The sequence below is a fragment of the Dipodomys merriami genome, unplaced genomic scaffold (assembly GCF_024711535.1).
Source record: "Dipodomys merriami isolate MVZ:Mamm:240054 unplaced genomic scaffold, mDipMer1.0.p SCAF_8, whole genome shotgun sequence".
NCBI lineage: Eukaryota > Metazoa > Chordata > Mammalia > Rodentia > Heteromyidae > Dipodomys > Dipodomys merriami.
Window position 1 is genome coordinate 20674722 of NW_027206401.1, and position 26689 is coordinate 20701410.

Below are 26689 nucleotides of genomic sequence, written 5' to 3' on the forward strand. Positions count from 1 at the left end.
GAAAACTTCATCTAACATGTTAAATAAGCATTTGTCACATACGAAATTGAATTTAAAATTTGGGCACTGCACTACACACACACACACTTAAAATATGACTTAATAAATTTTAACTACTGAAATAATTAAGTTTGTCTTCTAAAACACTGTTATACACACTAAATTGTATACCCTTTAAGTATGGGAAAAAATAGCTCCCTAGTTTACAATCTGTTTAATCGCAAATGATAGTAATCATAATAGGTTGACCTAAAGTTAATTTTTTTTAATGATACTAAGGATTGAACATAGGCCCTCACACTTGCTATACAAGCATGTCTGCACTTGAACCACTTTCTTAGTCCTTTTATTTATTTATTATTATTATTACTTTTTGATGTGGTCTTATGCTTTTGCCCAGGCTGGTCTTGGACTTCAGTCTTTCTACTTCTGCCTCCCAGAAGCTTGGATTCACTACCATGCCCAGCTAAAGTTAATTTTTATATGGTAAGATAGTATTCAATTGATTTTCAGGAAAAGACAGGTTGGCTAAGGAAATTAATAGGCTAATACAATGGCATAGTTTATACAAAAATGAAACTATTAATATATTTGACTTATTATAAACATATACAATTACATTCATTCTTTAAGTGTTATAACCAAGTTTTCCACAATTTTATGCCTCCTCCTGTGCCCCTTGTTGGCCTCTTAGTTTGAATTACTAAGTAATTACATTATTTAGACTTTTTTGGCACAGAACCTTACTATCTAGCTAGACTGGTCTGTAACTCATTATGAAACCATGATGGGCCTATGCTACCATGTCTGACTAATTAGGCATTTTTTATGAAATCCCTTCTTTAGCTGTTTTTTGTCATGAGATGGACAATAAGCTTGAGGTTTTCTAAACATATTCTCTTAAGTTTAAATCTCTAGTATAAGAAAAACCCCATTATTTCCCGTCATGATCTGTTGCCAAAGATTCTATTTCTTCATTTTATGTTGCTGTAACACATGTTTATTTAGCTAATGGTTTTGGAGACTGAACAGTTTTGGTGGCCTCATGGACTTGGCTTCTAGTAAGGGCCCCTGTAGCTACATCACACTACAATCTGTGTCATCCTGGAGAAAGTACCTGCATGAGTGAGAGACCACCAGTGAAGCAGAAAGCCAGATAGTGATTCATGGGTCAGTTTGCTTTTATTTTAAAAAAAAATCATTCTCAGGGGAGCCCAGCAAGATCCTAAGAGAGCCATGCTGATCTCTTCTGATAGTGAGGACAGCATATCCAGTGACCTAACTGCCTCCCACTGAACTCTACCTCTTAAAGGTTCAAATATTTTCCCATTGGAGGCCAAGCTTCTAATACATGGGCCTTTGAGAGATACAGTGAAGCAAATCCAAAACCATCACTAATTCTTAATGTTAGTTGTGTGCATTACTAAATTGCTTCCCAAGTTGTGAAGAATCATTGGTGTTTAGACTTTGTAGAAGTAGGATTTAAAATTGAGAATAACACTTTATATAGCTTTTTTTTAGTTTCACAAGTCTTATTAATATTCAGATGTCAGCTAAATGAAAAAGATTTTCTATCTACTCTGCATTTTTTTTTTTTTAGCCACAGGACATTTTATGAGAGAGTCAAAATTATAGGTTTGGGTCCCCAGTAGCAATGATGATTTAGGTCAAGAACTGTGTGTTTGGAATTGATACAAATCACCATTTGAATCTGATTTTCAGTGGTACTAAGAATTACTAAATATAAAATTTATATTGCTGAGTATAAAAATTTATGAGTTTATAATCAAGAAAAATTTAGTACAGTCAGGCTGTAGTGATTAACACCTATAATCCTAGCTACTTAAGAGATTGTTTCAAAGTCAGCCTGGGAGAAAAGTCTGAGACTAGCAAAAAGCGAGACAGGAGATGTGGTTCAAATGATAGTGTACCATCCAAGCAAAGAAAGTTTAGGTAAGAGTGAGGCTCTGTGTTTAAATCCCAGTCCTGAAAAAAAAAATCAATACAGAACCAAAATTCATCACCAACCACAGAGAACTCTTGGCAGGTATAGAGATGGTTGATTTCTCAGAAAATTGGTAAATTAAGTACATCTCTTTCATGTTTAGAAGATTCTATAGCTTGTCCATTGATGAAGTATGGCTCTTCTGTTATGCTACATATTAAATGCTACATAAAAATTAATAAAGACAAAATTCTTCTAAAGAATACTGATTACTAAAATCAAATGAATGATAAAGCTGATAATAATAGTGATTTTACAGTAATTGTCTGTCTGGCAATTGGTGTCACCAGTTAGAACTAATACCATTTAGTGAAAAACTAAAAAAAAAAAAAGTAAATCTTACCATACTTACCTATATCAAAGCAAACTGGTAGACTTCTCAGTAGTCACAAAGGAACAAAAGTATCTGTGTAGTGGAAGGATTTAGCCAACTAACATTAGGCCAGACTAACATTATTATTTTAAGGAATTATTATTATTACTAGGATTACTAGTTTGATGATGTTTTAGGCATCCTTTGTGAAATATTCTCGCCAAAAATGTTGAACTAGAATGTTAAGATTTAATATTCACTCAGTATGAATCAGAAGATGAAAAATAAGTTATGCAACACCATAAAGTGCTATCAAACATCCAAAATATGAATAAAAGACATCACTCCTAGTCTTTTCAAAAGGAATCTGCATCGTAGAAACAAAACCATGGATAGATAAGTTAGATTGAAAGAGATTTAGAGAAGTAGAAACCAAATGTAATGAAATGACTCATGGTTTGGAAAAAATATCTATACAGACATTTGGGGAGCAATTAGGGAATTTGAGTTAGGGTTAGATACTAGGCAATATTAGGATATTATTTTCTTTAGGTGTGATATAAGACATAAAGGAGATTTTTAAGGATTCTTGTAATATTTAATAGTGAAACATCATAATGTCTGTAATTTGATTTACTGGTTGACCAGTAACATTCAGGGAGATAAAGCAATCATATAATATCAACAATTCTTGGAAAGATAGACAGACTGACAGTCAGACAGACAGTGCTGAAGGTATAATCCAGTACCTTCTTCATTCCAGGCAAGTACTCTATCAGTGAACTGCATGTCCTAGCCCCTCATTGTTGTATATTTTCTCTTTTCATGTGTTTGAAATTCTTCATAATAGAATGCTAAAATGAAAGGTTTGTGTCACCACACTTACAATAAGTTGCTACTTCTCTGGACTTGGTTTTCTTCTCATTCCTTGTGCTGCATAGGTCAACACTTTCAACATGGTCAGTGTGAGGTATAAAATGAGTGTTCAATAAAAACTCTGTTTTCTGCCTTTTTCCATAAAAACAACCCTGAATCTTATATTAGCTACAAGGTGATGAAACTATAATAAAAACTAAACTATTGAAAAATCCTTGGTATTTAGAAGTCAACCATTTCTAAGGAAACCTGTGTCATAATTTAAATTGAGCTAATAGACAATTCAATCAAAAAAATAGTGTGATTCTGTTTAACTGACAAGGACATACCAGTAATTGCTTATAAATTTAGCAAAATTCTTTTACAAAGAGAAAAAATACCAAGCTGGCAAGGACTTGGGGAAAAGGTATAATTGTACATCAGAATAGAGCTTTATTCAGTTAGCTGTGTAGATCAAGAGTCTTAAAAAATAGTATAGCCTGAAACTACGTTTAACACTTCTGAAACTATATTTTCTGTGAATAATACTAAACACAGACCAGATTTTAATGTACTAAGAGCTGAATATATTCTGTGTGTGTATGAGAGAGAAAGAGAGAGAGAGAGAGAGAGAGAGAGAGAGAGAGAGAGAGAGAGAGAGAGAGAGAGAGAGAGAGAAAGAGAGAGAACTCCTAAATTTAAGAAAGTAGAATCATGTTCTTTTTCTTGACTCCATTCTTTTTTGGTAACAACAGAAACAATAAAATGTATTAGAAATCTTTAGTGCAGCAAATTTGAGACTTCTTCAGATAAGGTCAACTATGGATAGAACTGTCCTTTCCTGTTTGGCTTTAAGTAAGAGCTTAAATAAGGGGATCAGAATTTGTTCTCCCTTCCTTTCTCTCCTCCTTTTTCTCCTCATTTTTATTACCTTTTAATTTTTTTTTATTAATTTATAACTTGTTTACCTAGGAGTCAATTCCAGGAGTCAGGTTATTAGTGCAATGCATCTTGATTAATATCACCCTTTCCATCTTTCTCCCCATCTTTCCAATATTAACACGTTTTGCTTAAAATCTGCTAGAATTTCAGCCTATCAAACAAGGAAGTTTCCCTTTCAGGTCATAGAGGTTGTACACCAATGTGTTCAGTATTATGGATGTGCATAAAAATTATGTACCCATAAGTTGATTATAACCATTACTTTGAGTTTTCAAATTAAAGGATAATTTTCCCTTTCTCTGTGTACCTTTGTCTTTAGTTAGATTAATGTTTTTTACATTTAAATAATCAGAAACTTAAAAAACACTTTAATCTTAAAGGAAGTTGCAAGCTTAGTTTTTTACTTTATTTATTTGTTTGTTTATTGGTCCTGGGGCTTGGACTCTGATATTGGATGCTGTCTCTGAGCTTTTGTGTTCAAGGATAGCTCCAAACCACTTGAGCCACAATTCCACTTCCGACTTTTTGTGGTTAATGGGAGATAAGAGTCTCATGGACATACAAAGCAACAAAGAAATAATCTTACAAATTTGTTAGAAACAATCACATGAAAGGAAAAAAAAATTTGAATACATATCTTAGGGTTCATTTCCCTAACATCACCTTATCTGACCTTTTCTGCTTGACTCAGACTTATACTAGATATTGCAAATAAGGGAAACCATGGACCACAGTATAACCCCTGCTTTCACTGTATTTGATGTCAGTATAATTTGTGGAGGGGAAGGGGAAAAACAAATCGTTTAAATAGGGATACAGGTGGACCCATTGCAACAATGAGATGTACAAGTCGTTATGTCGAAAATGATCTTTACAATTACAACTTTGGTGCCAGGTGGGGCAGGGAGGATGGGAAGGGATGGGAAGGGGAAACAAAGGAGGAGGCTACGATGCTTGATAAGAAATGTACTCATTATCTTGCCCATGTAATTGTAACCCCTCTGTACAGTATTTTCACAATAAAAAAAAGTAAAAAAAAAAAAAAAAGAGTCTCATGGATTTTAATGCCCAGACTGGCTTCAAACTATGATCCTCAGATCTCAGCCTCCTGAGTAGCTAGGATTACAGATGTGAGCCATCGGTACCCAGTTAAATTTGGCTTTTTAATGAAAACTTAGCTGTACCTGTTAGTGTCATGTGCTTGTAACATTCTACTCCTGGTTCATTTTCTAGGGGTGAAGCTAAGTAGCCTTCTAGGTAAAAAAGGAAACTTGGAAAATCTGCAGAGCTACTGGGAAGTTGGATTTTTTCTGGGAGCCAGTGTCCTAGCCAATGACCACCTAAGAGTCATTCAAGCATCAGAAAAGCTTTTCAAACTGAAAACACCAGCATGGTAACAATAAACTCTTATGTGTTTATATAGTTCTTCTAAATAAATAGTCTCATGGTGTTCCCATATTTTATGTATTGAACTATAATTAGATAATTTTCTTTTTAGAATAAAATCCAGAATCTTAAAGAAAAATGTCAGGTCCATAAAGAAATTGTGCAGAATATAAGGTCTGATGATTTTAGAAGGTGATCAACCAGTCACTTATGTAGCCTTTCCTACACATTGTTCAGTGTACAGGGCCAGCTAGGCCAATGTCACTCATGTGAAGCAGGCCAAGGCCACATATTCTGTACCTCCAAGTCTGATCATATCTAGAACCTGAGATCACAAGTCCATCTCAGAGTTACTGGGCTGTGTTCCACACATACGCCCATTGTTCCTTCAGGAAATCCATGTTTTCTTAGTTTTAAAAGCCTCATTCATAGTTTTCATTCCCTTTTACTTGGAGTATGCCAGAGATACAGAAGTGTTTCCCATGTCTGTGTGATTATTTTATGATGTCACATTGTTCTTGCAATGAGCCCAGCTCTTATTATCTGCGTGGTAGTGGAGAGATGAAAACAAACTTCCAGGTGCATTTAAGGCCATTGGGAAAAACAATATTAACACTTTTGTGTATCCCATAAAATGACTGAACATCACCTATGAAGTCTTGAAAAGATGAACAAAGATGCAGAAAAGGGATATTTTCAGAGAAGCTCCACGCAGAGGCTCTGACTGCCTCATCCTGGAAGCCTTTGAAGAGATGGCCACCACAGTATGGCCCTCATGACTTCCTGCAGGACTTCCTCACAGTCAGGCCTCCTTCAGTTTTCCCTGTAACACTAGGAGTGCAAGTCTGACCTTTCTCCTCCACTGAAATCCTTCAATCAATACAGTTTAATGGCTCCTCACAGCCTGAGGGCTAAAGTCCACCTTCTTAACTCAGCAAACAAGATTTTTCCCTCAGCCATCCAGTGTCAGCTCTTGTCACGCTCAGGGGCTGCAGTGTTCTCTCCTCAGAGTCCACACAGCCACGTACAGTGTCTTAGCACCTCCCTAGGGCACCTCTCCAGCCCTTTTATCCAACTGGGAAACATTCCTATAGCAATCACATCTGCAGATAGAGCAGACCTTGACTTAAAAATGACTTCATGCCCAAGTCCCTTCTTTCTTATTTCTGATGTCCTTTAATTTTATTTTAGATATTTAGATATTTTATTATTATCTTTAAATAGTGTTACAAAGGAGTTGCCATTTAAATCAAAGCAATTTATGAATACAATATGCCTTGATTAATGCTATAAAAAATTAATTAGGCCTTTTGATGTTGACTGACTTGTTTAGCGGTGTCTATTTAGTCATATTGCCACTGATATTTATTTATATTTGTATGCATTTGCCTCCATGGCACTGTGCACAACCTGTTAATACAGAGACTGTACTAACAGCATGATGTCAGAAAATGATATAGAGTAGATAAGTCAATAGGTTGGCTACCAGTATAGCCAATTGAAAAGAAGTGGCTGAATATCTTTATTCAAATGCTCTATTTCGTTCCCATGAGTGTTCTAATAACAGAGAAGGAAACTAAGACACAGCAGAAAGCTTTGGATTTAGGTATTTTGACTTCTGTTAGCAAGAAAACAGATACCATCTTATGAAATAGTAAAAACTGCCAGAAGGCAATGCCTTTGTTCCATTAACAATATTTGTGGCCAGTTAACTTACATGTTTATGGTCTACAAAGTACTTACTTAGCCATTATCATGTGTCATTATCTTGCATATTTCCTAAGCTTTTCCTTATCTTTGTATACTATAGAATACCTGTTGTTTCAGAGCAAACCAATCTCTTAGGTGGGGAATGTTTCAGAAAGCTTCCTTGGGCTGGGAAGGTGGCTCAGTGGTAGAGCACTTGCCTTGCATGCATGAGGCCCTGGATTCAATTCCTCAGTACCACATAAGCAAAAAGAAAAAAGCCGGAAGTGGTGCTGTGGCTCAAGTGGTAGAGCGCTAGCCTTGAGCTGAAGAGCTGAGAGACAGCGCCCAGGCCCAGAGTTCAGGCCCCACGACTGGACCCAAAAAAACAAAACAAAACAAAACAAAACAGAAAACTTCCTTAAAGGCACATATTTTAAAGCAAATGCATTCCCCCCATTCTTTACTTGATAGACTGTAGATATATTATAGTCACGTAAGAAGATAATTGGCCTAATCCAGTTGACTTAAACCCTATAAATCTCAGATTCCTCATCACTGAAATGAAGATAAAGCCTATTTTGTTAAATTTTATGAGCTCTAAATGGGATAGTATATACAGATACATGATATAACAATGAATAATTTGATGAATATGAATATGTAATTATTGATTTCATTTATAAACTATAAGTGGAGATGGACTTATAGGGACAGGTGGTCCCAAATTTATCTGTTATATGTTCTGATATATGTTGTGATTCTTTTAATTCTTTTAATTCTCAGGTACCTCAAATCTATTGTGGAGACAATTTTGATATATAAGCATTTTGCAAAACTGACTACAGAACAGCCCGTGGCCAAACAGGAACTCGTGGACTTCTGGATGGATTTCCTGGTGGAGGCCACAAAAACAGATGTGACTGTAGTTAGATTTCCAGTGAGTACCTTTGATTGGAATAGTTTGTTTCTGTCATTTCTTGTCTTTAAACAACATCTTGTGAAGCCATGTGCCTGTGGCTCACTCTATAATCCTACCACTCAGGAGGCTGGGGTCTATGGATCCTGTTTCAAAGCCATCTTGGGCAGATAAATCTGAGAGGCTCTTACCTCCTATTAACCAGCAAAAGCTGAAAATGGAGGTGTGGCTCAGGTGGAAGAGCACTAGCCTTGAGTACAAGAGCTCAAGGCTATTAGTTCAAGTCCTAGAATTGGCGCGTGTGCACACATGCACCGATGGATACTCTTAAATTCTGCACTTTTGTTGACATGGTCTCTAGGATTATTGTCATATTTGTGGTGAAAATTATCAGGCTTAGCATTGTTATTTCATCTCTAGTCCTCATTCCTCAGGGGTCCAGATTACTCAGGTAGATCAGAAATACTTATATCTTTCTAGTCTATGTTTGCAATGCTTTGACCATTGTTTGAGGTGTGAAATTCATTTTGTCTAGTCTCTAGCAGACTCTGTGTTGTATATATATGTGTGTGTGTTCACAGATGTAAACACACACATACATACTTTTTAAAAATGAATTCTTCTCAGCTGGTGCCATCCCCATCCTGATTACACTCAGAACATCACAGTAAGGAATATGGAGTTGGCATCCAATTGAGACATTACTGGCACCTCACTGTGAGCACAGCTCTTCTCATGTCCAAACGATGCTATAAAACTCTTGTTTTGAGCTCTATCATCTAAGTCCTCTGTACTCAGAAGTGGTGACAATTCTAGCTGCTGTGGATGAGATTGTTTTCTTCATTTAATTAAATCCATCGCTGGCATTAGCAGCTTCCAGAAAAAGCCTTGAACTCAGCAGGATCCTTAATTGAAAAGCCTTTTAAACTAAAACACTTCACTTTATTTTCTAGCCTGGATAATGTGTAGCCTAGGAAAGTCCTTATCTTGGAGTGAGCTGGCAGCTTGCCTTCAGTTTGTGCTGTGAGTAGCAATAAATTCTGTGGTGAATGAAGAGAGCACACAGCAGGAGGACTTCATTGACTGTTGACTTGATGACTAGAAAATTGACCATGAAAGGAAAAAAATATATATTTGCCACTTTGAACTAATTTAAATTCATTCAATACGAATTAGTGTTATAATGTAAATAATGATATTAAAAAATAGAAAATATTAAATGAGAAGTTTTAAAGTCAGGTGTAAATTCCAGTTTAGACAGGTTTATAAGGTCTAAAAGAAAATATCATCAGTTGATTGCATTAAAAAATGAAGGATCTAGGGGGTGTAGCTCAGTGGTAGTGACTTGCCTATCATGCATAAAGCCCTGACTTCAATTCCAAGTACTCCTCCTCCCAAAAAAGGAAAGAAAATTTTTTTCAATAAAACACCATAAGCATGGCATTCATGGGTTAATGCAAAGTAGTTTGTGTTGAATCTGGAGCATTTAATGTAAATGTTGTAAAAATGGTTAGTTTGCGTAAAATGCAAAAAGAAAATCCTTCTACAAATTGATAAGCAAAAAAGGAGTATATCATATAAAAATAATTAACTTTACCATGTAGTCAAGAAAATATAAATTAAAATGTTACACCATTTTTTTTGCCTATTGGCCTCAAATAAATAAAAGATTTACAACCGTTGACAAAGGTATGAATATAGGGACTTTTTTTTTAAATGCTGGTGGGAATCAGAATTGGGAAGCCATGGAGGGAAGGAAACAGTAGGACAGTGGGAGGGACATGGAGACTTTTGCTTTATTCAGAACAGGAGATGAATGTTTTTGCTATCTGTAGTTTGAAATCACAAGGTGATTGTTATGTTACCTTGAAAACTTACTCATAGCATACTGTTGAATTCTTTTTGCTGCAGTCTATCTCCATCTGCACTTAGAACCAAGTGGTTTGTTTGGCACTCTCTTGGTGAAGAGAGTCTAAGACACAGGATTTTGGATTTCTACTATTTCTCCATCAGAATTTATGACTTGAGCATTCAAAAATCACTTTCCCCCTGTTGATGCTTGTATGGCGTACAACATTATGCTAAGAATATAGTTTTTTTTAGCTCTTCTATGATGTAGCCTTTTAAAAAAATTTTTTTGGGATGCTGGGAATTCACCTTGTCTTAAACATGCCTGGCAACTAATCTACCACTGCACTATACTCACAAAACCCACAACATGTAAATTTTGTTTAGAGGTAGTATCAATATATGGCCTAGACTGGTCTCAAACTTGAGATCATCTTACCTCAGCCTCACAAGTAGCTGAGCTTATAAAAATGCATGTGTAGCCGAACTTCCTTATAATTACTTCATCTTGTATGAATTCTTAACAAGAAAATGTTAAGTCTATCAAATGGTCCAGTTCAATAGAAATTATCTTATGATTAACCTCTTGAATCTTTTCTCATATTTACATGTATGATTAAGCCCTTCAGAAACTACAAAGATATTGTTTAAAATTAGTAAAAATGGCCAGTGGTTTATGCCTATAATCCTAGCTACTCAGGAGGCTGAGATCTGAGGATCACAGTTTGAAGGCAGATCTGGAAGGAAAGTCCAAGAGACTATCTCTAATTAACCACTAAAAAGCCAGAAGTGGAGCTGTGGCTCACATGGTAGAGCACTAGCCCTGAACACAAAAGCTCAGGGCCCTGAGTTCAAATCCCAGGACCAGGACAAAAAAAAGAGAAAACATACGGAGTTTAAAAAATTCAATATAGACAAGAGTATATACTATGGCCAAAGTATGGAACCAGCCCAGATACCCTACAATTGATGAGTGGATCCCAAAAAAAATGTGCTACATATACACAATGGAAGTTTACATAGCTATTAGAAAGAATAATATTATGTGATTTTCAGGTTGTGTTCTGTACCTAGAACAAATAATGTTAAGTGAGGTAAACCAAGCTCAAAGAGACAAACAGTGCACATTTTCTCTTATATGCAGAAGTTAGATATAAAATATGGCAGGACATGATAAATTATATAGGACTCTAGGCATTCACACACAGTGAGATCAAAGGAGGATATTCTAAGGGGAGGAACACAAAAGTACATTGCCTCTGTGCCTATGAACATATAAAATGATATTTATCAAAATGAACTCCAGGAAATGGAAATGAGGATTTTTTTTTTTTACTTTTTACCTTCTTGTCTTGTTTGTTCATTTTTCTGTCTTTGAGGGGGTGGTATGGGAGGGCACAAAAATGGAGAGTCATAGGGTGAACACAAGCAGCAGTGGTCCTTAATAGAAACAATATTGAAAATGAACCGTATACTATATGCATGTTGAAATGGAGGGAACAAGGGAAGGAGTGATATTGTCCAAAAAGAAATGTACTGACATGACGTAGTAATTGCTCTGTATATCACCTTTAGAATAACAAAAATGTTAAAAAGGGAGTGTAACAGAATATAAGACCAATATGTGAATAAAAATTATTATCACTTCTGGAATTTCCTTTGTAGACATGATGATCAGTCCCTGATTTATCTTATAAAACTTCTATGGCTCACACTTACGCAGGTTGTGGGAGGAGGGCGGGTGGTCTGGATTAGGACCATCACAGTATCCTTCTGCTAAAGCTGATCTGATGAAACACCAGGATGACCTATAGGAGAAAATATTTACTATGATTATGTCCATATCCATTCTTGTTTTTCCCAAAAGTAACCCAGCCCTGGGTAAAGGAAAGTTAAAAGTTTCATTTGGTAAATGATTTCAATAGTCCTGTCAAATTGCTTTCTTAACTTATTATTTATTTATTTATTTCCTTATTTAGTTTTTATTTACTTATTTATTTTAGAACCTGTACTAGGGCTTGAACTCAAGGCCAGAGCACTATCCCTTAGCTTTTTTACTCAATGCTAGCACTCCATCACTTGAGCCACAGTTGTACTTCTAGCTTTTGGGTTGTTAGTTAGAAATAAAGTCACACAGATTTTCCTACTTGGGCTGGCTTTGAATCACAAACCTTAAATCTCAGCTTCCTAAGCAGCTAGTATTACAGGCATGAGCCACTGATGTCTGTTGTGTTTCCCTACAATTTCCTTTTGTCACCTCTGTAGTGTATGCTGCAAATCCCTCACATTTTGCCATTTCAAGGACAGACTAAATGGCCCAAGAAATGTTAGGCAGCCATAATTAACCTTGTGTTTATTCCCTATCTCAAGTTAGGAATACAGAGGGCAGATTATCTATTAAAAGCATTTGAACTAACAATAAAGAAATAATTTAACAAAAATGGAGTTCACCTAGGGCTGTGCTCCTTTGGTGGCATAATGAACCCACAGAATTAGGGAATGAAGTATAATAACCTCAATTTGTAATGGAAGACATGTGGGTAATTTTATGTCTTCCTTATTATTATTATCATCATCACCATTATCATTTTGTTGGGGCTCAAGGCTAGTGCTCAAAATCACAGTGCCACTTCCGGTTTTTTAGGTGGTTGATTGGAGATGAGTCTCGGATTTTCTTACCGAGGCTGGCTTCAGACTGTGATCCTTAGATCTCAGCCTCCTGAGTAGCTAATATAGGCATGAACCACCAGCACCTAGCTCCTATTGTTCTTTTTTAATTTCCTCAACGCTGGGTTACTCAGATACAAAACACCATTTCTATTTACAAGATTGAGATTGAAAATCAATTTTCAGTGTTAATCAATACCACTTAATTCTATTGGGTGGAATCTGGGCCTTAATTTACCTAGTAAGTGAATGCGTTCTGAGTTTGAATATGTTCCCGGGCCTCTTGCCATGCATTTATTTGTGGGATGGCCTATCTTTTTTCCCAGTAGAAGAGAGAGATCTTGGCCAAAATTTCTTTGAATTCTCAAAGCTTTTTATATTCAAAGAGGAAAGAAAAATTTTGTTTTTCTAGCAGCCCTTTTCTATGTCTCTGTACAATAGCTTACATAAAAGTAAATTTAAAGTAAAAGGAATGCATTGAGTTCACGGTATGTGGCCAGAAACCAATTTTCTGACCCAGATTCTTGTGCCTTCTTGCTCATGCTGTCTTGTATATTTTAATGTATTGTGAATCTGTAATTTCTTGTTGACAGAGCCTTAGGAAAGTTTCTTTCACCTCCCTGCAATCCTCTTTTCTTTGGTAAACTTGCTTGAGTCAAAATTGCTACTAAAAGTAATGTTGTTTTGAGTGTTAAAAGCAAGCAGTGGGGTTCAAAAACTTAATATCATTTCTCTAGTGGCTTTTCTTTTTCTTTAAAAGAAAAATCATTCTTACTGAAGTCTTCATTAAAAACAATGGGTCCTTAAGCATCTCTACAAAAAGGGTAATAATAGCAATTGAAATCAGGACATGTCTAGTGTTCTAATGTCATTTCTGCCTGATGTGAGACATTCACACTATAAAGGTTTATGTGACCCTTTGATGCAGACTCTCAACTCACATATATCATACATCCTGTGTACTACTCCAATACAGGAGCAAAATTTGAATCTCTTTTCCTGAGCAAGGCTAAATATCATTATTATATTGTCTTGAGAATATGGAAATATTATTTCATAGAGCTAACTCTCTTTCATTGATAACCAAAATCATTCCTAATCTGTTTTCATGGATGTGAAGACTGTATTACTACATCTTTATGATAAAGTGTGCCAGCAGGAAACCTGAAGTAAGGATGGGACATTCTGCATTTGGTGCACAGAATTGTTTTAAGATGTTTCTGCCTCTCTTTAACACTGCTTTTTTTTATAGAAAAAGATTATGTATGCATATATAATATAAGCTTTAAAAAATGTATCTAGCTTTAAAAAATGGGTGCTGGTGGCTCATGCCTGTATTCTTAGCTACTGAGGAATTTAAAACCTGGAGGACCTTTGTTTGAAGCCAGCCTGGGCAGAAAACTCCATGATACTCCATTTCTAATTAACCATCAAAATAATGAGCTGGAGACATAGCTGAAGTGGAAGAATACCAGTGGGAAGTGATCAAGCACATGAGACTCTTGACTTCAAGCCTTAACACACACACACACACACACACACACACACACACACACACACACACACACACACACACACACACACACACACACACACACACACACACACACACACACACACACACACACACACACACACACACACACACACACACTTGAAATCATGGAACTAATATATAGGCTAAGGCCAAGTCATTTTTGATACTTGTATAATATAAAATGATCTTGGGTCTCATCCTTAGCTAAATGGGCTACTCCAGAAATGGATCCACAGCCTCATTTGACAATCTTCCACTTTAATGCTTGGGTGTTGTAGTAGCAGCTCTTAAGTGATTAAGGTCTTAAATCAATAAAATGAGTTTCTTTGTCTTTTTAAGGTATTAATATTAGAACCAACCAAAATTTATCAGCCTTCTTACTTGTCCATCAACAATGAAGTGGAAGAAAAAACAATATCCATTTGGCATGTGCTTCCGGATGACAAGGTAAATTGTGCAATTATAACATGAGTGCTCGTAATGACTTTATGCCCTTTCTAGTATTCACCTATGCTATTAAATGTCTATGTTAGTGAAGAACTTGACTGTATTTATCTTAGGACAAATATATTCCTTAATGTCAAATTTACTGAATTTGGGTTATGAACTTCACTCAGTAAAACAAATTGAACTATTTGGGTGTTTATTATAGATAGCAAAGCCATTGAAAGTATTCTCAAGATTGGAATATTTCTGTTTTATAAATTAACGCTGTATCAATGAATGAACTTAAAATACATGTAGTAAATGATGCATACCTAATGTTCAGATGACTGTCAGAATAATGTCACTTCTAGTCCTCAGTTGATGCCATCATAGATACTATTGCATTGAGCAATTCTAAATAGCTACCTAAGCTCACATTGGCTGTAACTCAGTGTGCTGTGCACAACATGAACTGGGCTGTGGGATCCCAGCTTTCAGATGGATTTTCAGTACTCTCATTCCTGTTCACAGCAGGCTTGTTCCACAAATGGGATTGGAAAAGACCTAAACCTTTCTGCTTCTGTATTTCATCAGTGGTTTTTGTTGTTGTTTTTATTGTTTGTTTTTTGTTAGTTTCTCGCTACTGGTGTTTGAATTCAGGACCTCAGCCTTACCAGGCAGGTACCGTACTTCTGTGACATGCCTCCAGTCATGTTCTGCATTGGTCACCTTGAAATGAGGTCTTGTCTCTTACCTGGTCACATGACTGGACTATGATCTACTTTTTTTAGGCTTCCCGTCATAGCAGGGATGTCAGGTGTACACTTTCATGCCCAGCTTCTTCTATTTGTTTGTTTGTTTGTTTTTATGCTAGTCCTGGGGCTTGAACTCAGGGCCTGGATGCTGTCCCTAAAATTCTTTTTCTCAAGGCTAGTGCTCTACCACTTGAGCCACAATGTCACTTCCAGGTTTTTCTGAGTAGTTTATTGGAGATAAGAGTTTCACAGACTTTCCTACCCAAGCTGGCTTCAAAACACAATCCTCAGATCTCAGCCTCCTGAATAGCTAGGATTATTGGTGTGAGCTACCAGTGCCCATCTGCCCAGCTTCTTTAATTAAAATGGCTTGACTCTACATCTAATCATGCACAGACAAATCGAGAATAATCAATGTAATTATGTTATTAATAGTGTTTTAATGTGCTGTGCTACATGTACATTGCTTTACAAGTATATGCAGACCTGTTCTCACAAGTTTAGTAATCATCCAAATGAAGCTACAGAATCGGAGATGAATTAGGCGATGGGATATAATGGAGCAAGAGCAATACTAGGAGTGATTTTCAAGGGCTTGATTGGAAAGAGCGGGGTTATCCCAGGACACTTGGAAACAGAAGGAGCTAAGGAATTAGCGATTAGCAAGGCTCAGAGGATGAGTGCAGAGCCAGAAGAATTTGGAAGACACAAAAAGAGCAGAGAGTAGGCCAGAAAATGCTGGAAAATAAGTACTATTTCCAGTGAGCTGTTACTGTCTGTCATAACTGAAGTTCTCCATTGGTGAAGTAAGCCTCTATTCATTTCTTTATGCTTTGTGACATTTAGGGATAATTTTTTATACTAAGGAATAAATACATTGGGATGTAATCCAGTACATTAGGAAAAGCTACAAATTTGAGCTATGAGTTATCTAGTGCCTATTTTCACCAACTTTTGATCAAGAAGAAAAACATTTGATTTCTTCCCATTGGCAGTAATCTTCAGGACTAAAATGAATTCTCCTTCAAAAATTAAAGTTTTCATAAATCAGTTTCAGTTTGATTTTTTTGTTGATTTACATGTAAACTCTCAAGTTTATCCATAGTGGATTTATTCTGTCACTTTACATACTTTTTTTAAAATTGAAGTAAAATTGAAAGGAAGACTAGCAATAAAAGTAAGAGTTTTATTAGCACCATGTTAGTTTAAGATGACTGTAAAACTGTATTAAGTAAGATAAGCAACTAGTTTAATAAGTCTTGCATTAAACAGGAAATGGATTGCTTTTGACACACAATGTCATATTTTTTTTCTAAAACACAGAGAATGTTGCCTTTCATTTCTTACAGTGATCTTTTTACCCTTCCTCAGCATTTTGTACTGTACAATGCTAGTGAGAATATACTTTATATTTCAGTTTTTCACAACGTTAAGCACATTATGTACCAATTCCCCAGGGACTCTTCGAATCTAAACCTACTTTATATTCAGAGGCAAAATTAATTGAATCCCAATCTCATCCACAATCTTCTGCTTAAAATCGGTTAGTACTTGAGAACATTGCAAGGGTGCAATGAAAACAAAACTAGATTGAGAGAGAGAGAGAAGTTACAAAGCATTTTAAATAGTTGTGAGTTCGAATTGTCTCCTTTTACGGTTAAAGTTTAAGCATGCTTGGACTATCTGGTAGCTTCTCAAGCACAAGCAAGCAGGTGGCATTGGCCCTGAGAAGTACAAAGGCCACCCCTCCTCCCTTACCCTAGCTCCAGCCTGTGGTCACCCAGAGAACAACCAGGGAACAAGTGATAGGAGAATGTCTATTGTGATCAGTACTATCCTCCATTCAGCTACAAAACTCCCGAGTGAAACAGTTCAAAGAACAGGAAATGGTATTTCATGTCACAAGAAACTCTGAAATGGAGCTAACTGAAGGAGATTTCAGCATCAGTATTCAGAGATGGTGTGTCTACATAGCCTTGGTTGTTTTCTCCTGATCTTCCATAGCTGTTTTAAGCATTGCCACGTAGGGATCTCCTCCCTCGCTCCCTCCTACAAAATGCTCTATCAGGTAGCCATGCCTGAATCAGTCTGCAGCAGGAAATGGACTTAATGTGGCCCAGTTGGACTAAATCAATTTTACTGTCCCATCTGAGCCTGAACAAAATATCGTTTTTGTTAGCAAAAGAAAGGCTATTGCCCAGGGAACTCTGCACTTGCCACAGTGTAATTTCTGCAACAGAGACTTCAATATCAGCTCCCAGTTCTTCATGGCTATTGAGTTTGAGGTACATATGCTGACTTATGCAGTTTGTTGAGCCTCCATGTTGGCTTCTGGCCCTACCTTTTAAAATCCTGATTCCCAGATAGGGCTCCTGGTACCTGGAAACTCACCAGGTAACTTTGTAGCTCACCAGCGCCTCTGTGTGGTGGGTGACATGAGCAGGGTAAGTGGGGATTGAAGTCTTAGATGAAAAAATCACTCCTCAGTCCTTGGGCTGGACAGCACTGAACTGGAAAGTTCTCTGGCAGCCTTGACATCCTTTCAGGAACCTAGAATTCTGGAAGTGCCCTCACCCTTTCCTATAGAATCAACCCAATCAGTCTTGGAACTCTCTCCATGGCTGCTCCCAGCTGTCTTGGTGCTTGCTGGCTGCCTGCTGTGTTCTGGGGCTAGTGTGCACCGTCCCTCCGGCTCTGCCCTCACCCCCACGCCCCACCTCTTGATTGGGGACCTGGTCTTTGGAAGCAGGTAGCACACTCTGGGGATACTACTCTGCAAGTAGTATGCAGGCAGCCAGCCGCTGCAGTGTCTGGATCACATAGGTACCTTGAAGTTTCTCGGAGGCCACCAGGAATTGTTGATAGTAGGAGTTAGTTGGAAACAACTTTACAAAATTCCCATCAAAGCTACAGGCTGTTATTTTAATTTACCTTCCTCTGTACCTGCCTAAGAGAGCCGGATTCTGCCTTCATCCTGGCTACTCAGGAGGCAGAGAACTGAGGATGAAGTTTCAAAGGCAACATGGGCAGGATAGTCTGTAATACTCTAATCTCCAATGAATCATCCAAAAAATCTGCAAATGGATGGAGCTGTGGCTCAGGTTTAGAGCACCATCCTTGAGCAAAAAAGCTAAGAGTTAGTGACCAGGCTCTGAGTTCAAGCCCCAGTAAACACCCCAGAGCCAAATTCCATGAACACCTTTCTTTGAATGGTGTCTTCTTTGCTCTCTGGCCTTCATGCACAGGAAAATTTGCTCCATGCTCCTTCAGTTTGAACCCTGTCATCTGATTGGTATTCATAGAAACTAGGTTTTCAGTCATCTGCATCAAGCTCCTGGCAATCTATCTGTACTTTTAACTGCATAGCCCTAACAACTGGGCTATGGATATCATTTGTGGCTTTTTGAGTGGCTTTCGCCAAGAGAAGGGTTCTGGACCACCTTAGAGTATCTCTACTCATTTCACTAGGGCCAGCCCCCTGGCAGTGGGCGGGGAAGAGTTTATTTTACATTTACAAAGTTGAATGTCAGTGTAACTTTATTATTGCATAGAATTTGCTAGGTTTAAGCATATGTATCAGCTACTTTGTTTCTATAAAATATTTATGCTATTGATCTTATATTATTACCAGGCATTTTAGCAGCACATATAATCCCTCCTGTCATTTATTTAATTAGAGACATACACATTTGATAATAATTATAAGTTAGCTTCAGTAATAAACTCAAAAATAAATTCCATTTTTTTCATTTGGGTCCTATGGACAATCCATGTGTATCATATAATTATCCTATTTATGGTCAAACTTTATTAGCATATTGGACTTGCATAAATTAGGTAGTAATACTTCGTAACCATGAAGGACATGTAAGTACAAAAACAAAAATATTTGCTCTATTAATTTCTCAAGAGATAGGAATTTTACTCAAAGAGAAACTGGAAATTTTATCTAAAGAGAACTCTGAGCCTCTAGCTCAGCACTAAAGACCTAAAGCAGGAAGATCCTGAATTTAAGACCAATCTAGACCACATGATGAGATTCTTGTCTCACACACAAGGAAAGAAGAAAAATCAGAAAATAATTTAGAAATCATTATCTTTAAAACCTTGCAGAGTCCTTATTTCAATCAGTGCTCTTCTTTCTTAGAAAAGTTTACTTAATGTACACATTAAATTGTTTTCATCACCTTTTTTAATGTCAAATAATGCACAGTAGCTATTACTAAAAAATGAAACATTAAGACACTGATTCTGACACTGATTCTCCTAGGCTTTTTTGGAAGCTGTGTCATCAGTGTACAGGAATTATTAAGTGCATATCATCCTTGGGACTTAAGACTAAATTGTAGCTTCTGAGTGAATTTGCTCATGAAGATTATACGCTACAAAAATGATTCTGTATTATTAAAAATAATTTACACAATAAATCAAAATGATGTTATTTGCCTTTTGGATGACTCAGTCGTTTTTGTCATTTTTCTGTGTTCTAGAAAGGTATACACGAGTGGGATTTTAATGCTTCCTCTGTGAGGGGAGTGAGGTAAGCAACTTCCTATGTTTTGTTTATTTAGAAAGCCTTTCTCAAACACCTTCAGAACATGGCTCGGACTTTTAATCATGATGTAATAATACAAATCATTTCAAGAATCCTTCTGCTGAAGGAAAATACCCAACCTCTTTAGTCTCACTCTCTCCGTGGTGATCCTACACTATGAGCTGCACTGTTCGTTGAACTGACTTGCTTGTCACCTACTTGTAACGTGGTGACTGTGGGCTAAATGTGAACTGTGGAGCAGAATCAAGATGCAGATGACGGGAGCACAGGGAGCTCTGCTCCAGGTAGCCTCACTTGTGGTTTATGTTGTAGGATGGTTTCCTGTCCTTCTGGTGACCAGGAGCTAATTTCTCCTGAATAGATCCAAAGCACATATGCCATGAGCCTAGCCATGTCCTGTAGCTAGTGTTAGTGGCATGAGATTATGGGGAATCCATTCTTTTTTCATTCTCTCTAGGTCATTGTTATTGTAGCATTCTTGAGATCATAGCCACAAACTTCAATTCAGTTCTAACATTGACATTCACTCTTCTTTTCAGTTATATTTTTATTTATCTTTATCTTTAGTTATTTATCTTTCACTCTACAAAGGGGTAACAATTCAACAGGTCACTTAAAAAAAAATGAACTGACTCAAGCCCCATGACCGACCAAAAAAAAAAAAAATGAACTGAGGATTGAACTTGGGTCTTTTGTTCTAGCTTGGCATTTAGGCTCAAGGCTAGTGCCCCACCATTGGAACCAGACCTCCAATTCCTAACATTGCTCTTATAAGGCCAGCAGTTCAGAAAATGTTATTGCGGGGGCGGGGGGGCGAGGAGGAGGGCGGGAGGGGAACTAAAAATAAGATTTTTTTTTAAGAATCAAATGTCACTGGTGAAGTGTTTAAATGTTTGCCTATAGGCACCCATGCTAAGCCAATTCTTGGAAATTTCAAGCCCAATTCGTTGTGTTTACTAATAGCCTCACATAATAGAAATGGGAGACAACAGACTTCTGAAAGCCAGTTATGCAATATCCTGTTGCTTTTGTAATTATAGGATTTGTTTTGGCTAGAACATGAACTGGTAGAGCAATCTGAGTCACCAATCATTTTGACTTGGCAGACAGAGCTTCCTGTAACCTCATGGGTGATCGAACAAGCAAGATTATGAACTGAATCATTATATACTTTCTAATTGATACCTTCTCAAATAAAGCTTTACTCTCTTAATATTTAACTTTTAAAAGCACTCATTAGCAAGGCATTTATTATTTATGACTGAATTTTCCAAACAATTCATTTATTATAATAAATATAAATTTCACTTAATCCGATTTGTTTTCTAGTAGATTCATTTACTTTAATTAACTATGGCAGCTCTACAAACAGTTGTTATAATTTATAGCATATACATATGATGCCTCTGCATGATTCTTGCTGGCTTATATGTTGAGGAAATTCAAGTACTAGCCTGAGACTTCAAGTGAGTGAACTTTGCCTGGCTTCCTCCTCTATAATGAAAAGATGACAAACCATGGAACAAAATCCAACTAGGTCAGCAATTGATCTTGCATCACTCAGAACATGCTCAGCTCAACTCAGTGGCATTTGCTGAGCATTAGATGTGTGCTAAATGTTGAGTTCTACTAAAGATACAAAAATATCAAACTCCTCTTGAAGAGCATCTAGGTGAAAAGAGGAGCACACATTTACCAACTAATGGCAATACATGTGAGATACGCAGTGAGACTTTCTGTTTAGGCTACAAGCAGGGCTTGGAGAGTGGGTAATGTCTTAGATGAGCCATAAACAATTACTAGAATTTCTTTTTTTTTCTTTTTTTGTCAGTTGAATTCAGAGCTTAGTGCTGTCCCTGATCTATTTTGTTCAAGGCTAGTGCTTTACCACTTGGAACCACAGCTCCACTTCCAGTTTTTGAGTAGTTAGTTGGAGAAAAAGGTCTCACAGGGACTTTTCTGCCCAGGTTGGCTTCAAACTGCAATTGTCAGATCTCAGCCTCCTGAGCTCAGATTACAGGCATGATCCACCGACTCCTGACTTAGAATTTCCCCGTAAATTTAAAAAGACGTTCTGCATTGTGTAAAGCACAAAATACAGTCCATGGGCTGAGTGTTGGTGGGATGAACACACACACACACACACACACACACACACACACACACACACACACACACACACACACACACACACACACACACACACACACACACACACACACACACTCCATGTTACAAATCTTGCCTGCCTCCTGTTTTGTAAATAAAGTTTTATTACATAGTCACATATACTCATTTGTTATCTAAGGCTCCTTCCATCTTCCAACAACAGAATTGAGTGGTTTGGCCTGCAGATCCTAAAGTATTTTACTATCTGGCCCATTACAGAATATGTTGGCTTGCTCCTTCTGACGTAAAACAGCATGGCTAAACTTGTTGTTTCATGTTGCTCTACAATAAAACCCTTTCTGAATCCAAACCAAGGGCTATTTCCTATTTCTTCACTCTCCTATAATCTGTACAACCAGTGAGGTACTTTTACTACCTCTACAGATTGTCTTCCTCCCTTTGGAAACATGTCATTGTACCACAGATCCAATGAGCCCAATGAGCCCAAATTCAAGCTCAGCCAGCAAGTTAGGATTTGTACTTTTCCTCCCAACACAGACGACTGCATTAGCCAGCAGGACAGTTCAATATGTTTGTAGCATCCCAGAGCAGTGCTATGCTTCAGAGATGAGTAGGAGGACAATTTCTCAGAATACTAAATAAGTTTAGTATTAGGAGGTAGGGAAATTTCTTTACTTCCTCCCTCCTCCCCAGTCCTGGGGCTTGGACTCAGGGCCTTGGAGCTGTCCCTGAGCTTTTTTTTCTCAAGGCTAACCTTATACCACTTGAGCCACAGTGCCACTTCTGGCTTTTTCTGAGTAGTTTATTAGGATTAAGAGTCTCACGGATTTTTGAATCACAATCCTCATATCTCTGTTTCTGAGTAGCTAGAATTATAGGTGTAAGCCACTGGTGCCAGATGGAGATTTCCATTTTTTTTTTTTTTTGTTGGTCATGGGGCTTGAACTCTGGGCTTGGGCACTGCCCCTGTGCTCTTCAGCTTAAGGTGAGTGCTCTCCCATTTGAGCCATGTGCACCACTTCCAGTTTTCTAGTGGTTTATTGGAGATAAGAGTCTCAAGGACTTTCCTGCCCGGGCTGGCTTTGAACCGTGTTCAGTGCAATTTCTGACTGTGTGTTGTAGAAACCATTGATATAATCAAGATTGGATATACAAAGCATTTGTTTTTTTTTTTTTATTACAGATACATGGATGTTCTTGTATTTCCCTGACTAATGCTTCTTTTTGTTTCAGTATTTCTAAATTTGAAGAACGATGCTGTTTTCTTTATGTGCTTCACAATTCTGATGATTTCCAAATCTACTTCTGTACAGAACTTCACTGTAAAAAGTATGTATTTGTTATTCTGTATAAAAAGACTGTTCAAACTTGATAATGATATGCAAGTAATGTATTCATATGTAGCCTCTTTAAAGAGTTTAATGGGTAAATAAGCAAATACATCATTGAGGACAATATTTTTATAACTATAACTTCGTGGTATATTAGGCAGTCAGAATTTTTGGACTCTTTAGAATAAATCAATGTTTTTCTTAGTCATAATTCATTTCCCCACAAATAAAATACTAACCAAGACTTATGGGTTCATTGTTAAATACTCTGCCTGTTTTTTAAATATTTACCAAATATGATTACCAAAATTTTTGTTCTCACAGTTCTTCTGAATAACCTTATTGTTGTCTACAACAGCGGCCTTCATTCTTGCTCCTATTAGAATCATCTAATGAACATTAAAAATGTGCTTTGGCCACACACCAGACTATGGAGGCACAGTTTAGGATAAGAGCCAGTGGTCTGATCTACACCAATAAAAAAGAAGATCCAAAAATTCAGGGACTGTATTGTTTGTTTGTGTTACCCTCCTTGGGCATGTTTCTCTTGAGTGGATTAAATACTTTATAGAACACAGTGACTGTCTATGATGGAACAGAGAACTAAATGACCACTTAGAAACAAGTGTAGCTGAAAGCTGAAAAATTTTACTGGAGGTTGTTTTGATACACACAAACACTATTTGATATTCTAGGTACAATAGCCAATAACTAATTTTATCTTGATGTAAAAATAATGCTTGTTGAATTCACAGATTATGGCTAGAGATGTATTTTCATTATCACAAAATGTACAGTAAAAAGACTTGGAAATAAGAAAGACTGCTCATCCCATGTATGTTCTAATTTTCTATCTATATTTAAATATCAAAGATATTGATAGCTATTAATAGCTATTTATTCTTTTGCTTAAAAGAATAAAATTAAAATCTTTTTGAAGTATTAACAGACCTTATAACATAGCCATTAAGTGTGAAATCAGGGATTCGAAGTAGGCACAAGTGATTATAAAGTCCATGCTTCCAAAATTACACTGGATTCCTGCCACACTGTGTTATATTCTGCTCAGAGATAGGTGTTCATGCTGATGACTTTTGTATTAGTGATTGAAGTATTAGGTCTTGAAGCTTGCTCTTAAAGCCAGATGTTTTTTTCAAGCAAAGTTTTCTTTTGAAGAGTTCTTTTGTTTTTCTCCTTATTTGTTGATTTTGATTTTGTCTCTAACTCATCATTCAATCTTCACCAGAGTATATTGTTAGGCCACTCAAGCTAGGCAATTGTTTTTGTCATTGACCTCCAAGAAATGTATAGAGGGAAAGAAGTACTGAATGTGAACTCTCTAAACAGGCTTCAGACTCCACAATAGACTTGGTTCATGGTTGTATTTTCAATGTCTGGAACAGTTCTTGACACGTAGCTATTCAGTGAGAATTTGGATAAATGAATGGATGGACAGATAAAATGAGGTACAGGAATAGAAAGATTCTGAGTTGTGTTGACTGGGCTTTGTGCCACACCATAACCTGCTCTCTCCTGTAGCTGTCCTTTCATACAAAATCATCAGCCCTAGTCTTAGTACCTGCCTTACTTTACGTGTATGGACCATTGGCATCCCCTTTTAATAGACAAGACTCAGGGAGAACATGGAAAATCTATTTTTTTCACTTAATTACATTGGGTTCCTATGAAATGATCTCCAGAAATAAAACTTCATGAGGGTTGCTAAAGAAAGATGTTGATGAAAGTGGCTGTGTCATCAATGTGTGTGTAAGCCAGTCCAAATTCACATCAGTATTTCATAGGCCGTATGTATGGAACCTACATGTATAGTGTTGAAGTGCTCAGGGAGAAGATTTAGTGTTTGAGATTGAATGTTGTAGTAGCCTAACAGTCACCTATCAAGTTAAAGATAACATAATATAATGAAATATCTAGAGTATGGGCAATTTTTGTTATTTTTGGGGGGGGATCCAGTCGTGGGGCCTGAACTCTGGGCCTAGGCGCTATCCCTCAGCTCTTCAGCTCAAGGCTAGTGCTCTACCACTTGAGCCACAGCGCCACTTCCGGCTTTTTTCTTTTTGCTTATGTGGTACTGAGGAATCGAACCCAAGGCCTCATGCGTGCAAGGCAAGCACTTTACCACTGAGCCACCTTTCCAGCTCAATTTTTGTTATATTTTTAAATAGTAATATTGACAACAGTGAAATAATAGTAGCCAATAGTTATGAATGCATTGTACTAAGCAATTACCCTAAATCATCTTCACAGCAACTCATGAAATAGGTACTTCGTATTTCCTGCTTGATAATTAAGCACTTTGAGATGCAAATGGGACTGTCTAAGTTTGCATAGATACCAATAATCTTGCCCTAATACCCTAGTGCACATTCTTAACAGTTCTATGACCCTGTTTAAATTGTGTTACTAAAATTTGAAGTGAGGCATTAAGTCAGAAATTTCTAGTAAACCCTACCAACTTACATTTTCTCTTTGAAGATAAAACCATAGTTTTTCATGGTCTTGATAGTTGTTACCTAATCCACATTTGCTCTCGTCACTTTGGGACATGTTTACTTATGTAGTCCCTAATTCATAATGATGTGTGGTTTTCAAAGATTTTTTTCATCTTTTATGAAGGCCTGAACTTGATACATATTAGTAGAAACCATACTTCAAATGTTGACCCTTTCATGAGCTAGTGAGATACAGTACAATACTCTCACTATACTGAGCCATGACAGTAAGCCACAGCTACCAGCTGTCACTCAGCCCCTCGACCACAAGACTGAAAAACCAAACTATAATGCACTGGGTTGATAGTGTATTCAACAAGTTGCATGAGATATTCAACACTTGATGATAAAATAGGTTCCGTGTCAGATAATTTCTCCCAATTCTTGGCTCATGTAACATTGAAGGTAGGTTAGGTTGAGCTAGAATGTTCAGCAGGCTTTAAGTATAATCAAGTACATCTTGATTATATCACAAGTCAAAGAGCATGAATGTTTCATATTCCATTGTGTTATGGATTCCAACTTTTATTGTAGGTTTTTTGAAATGGTGAACACCATTACAGAAGAGAAGGGGAGAAGCACAGAGGAAGGAGACTGTGAAGGTGACTCCCTGGAGGTAATGCTCAAAGTAGCTTCTAGAGTGAATGATAGTGAATATGGTTGGAGTGCTTGGTATACATGCTCAGAAGTAGAATAAACTCTACTAAATTTTTAAGAAGGAGATAGGTAGAGAAATGAAGGGGATGAATATGATCAAGTACATTGTATGTATATATGGAAATGTCACAATGAACCTTTCCTTGTACAATTAATATATGCTA

General features: G+C 37.0%; 1 protein-coding gene across 2 annotated transcripts in view; it reads left to right on the forward strand.

Moving 5' to 3' along the window:
- The window catches only part of Map3k5 (mitogen-activated protein kinase kinase kinase 5), a 187721-nt gene that overhangs the window by 104035 nt on the left and 56997 nt on the right, over positions 1 to 26689 (forward strand). For both annotated transcript variants that reach the window (XM_070010628.1, XM_070010629.1), the window contains exons 9-14: positions 5349 to 5508; positions 7974 to 8127; positions 14498 to 14605; positions 19830 to 19879; positions 23258 to 23353; positions 26403 to 26484. In XM_070010628.1, coding sequence (XP_069866729.1) covers positions 5349 to 5508; positions 7974 to 8127; positions 14498 to 14605; positions 19830 to 19879; positions 23258 to 23353; positions 26403 to 26484 — 650 coding nt within the window. The remainder of the gene's footprint in view (positions 1 to 5348; positions 5509 to 7973; positions 8128 to 14497; positions 14606 to 19829; positions 19880 to 23257; positions 23354 to 26402; positions 26485 to 26689) is intronic.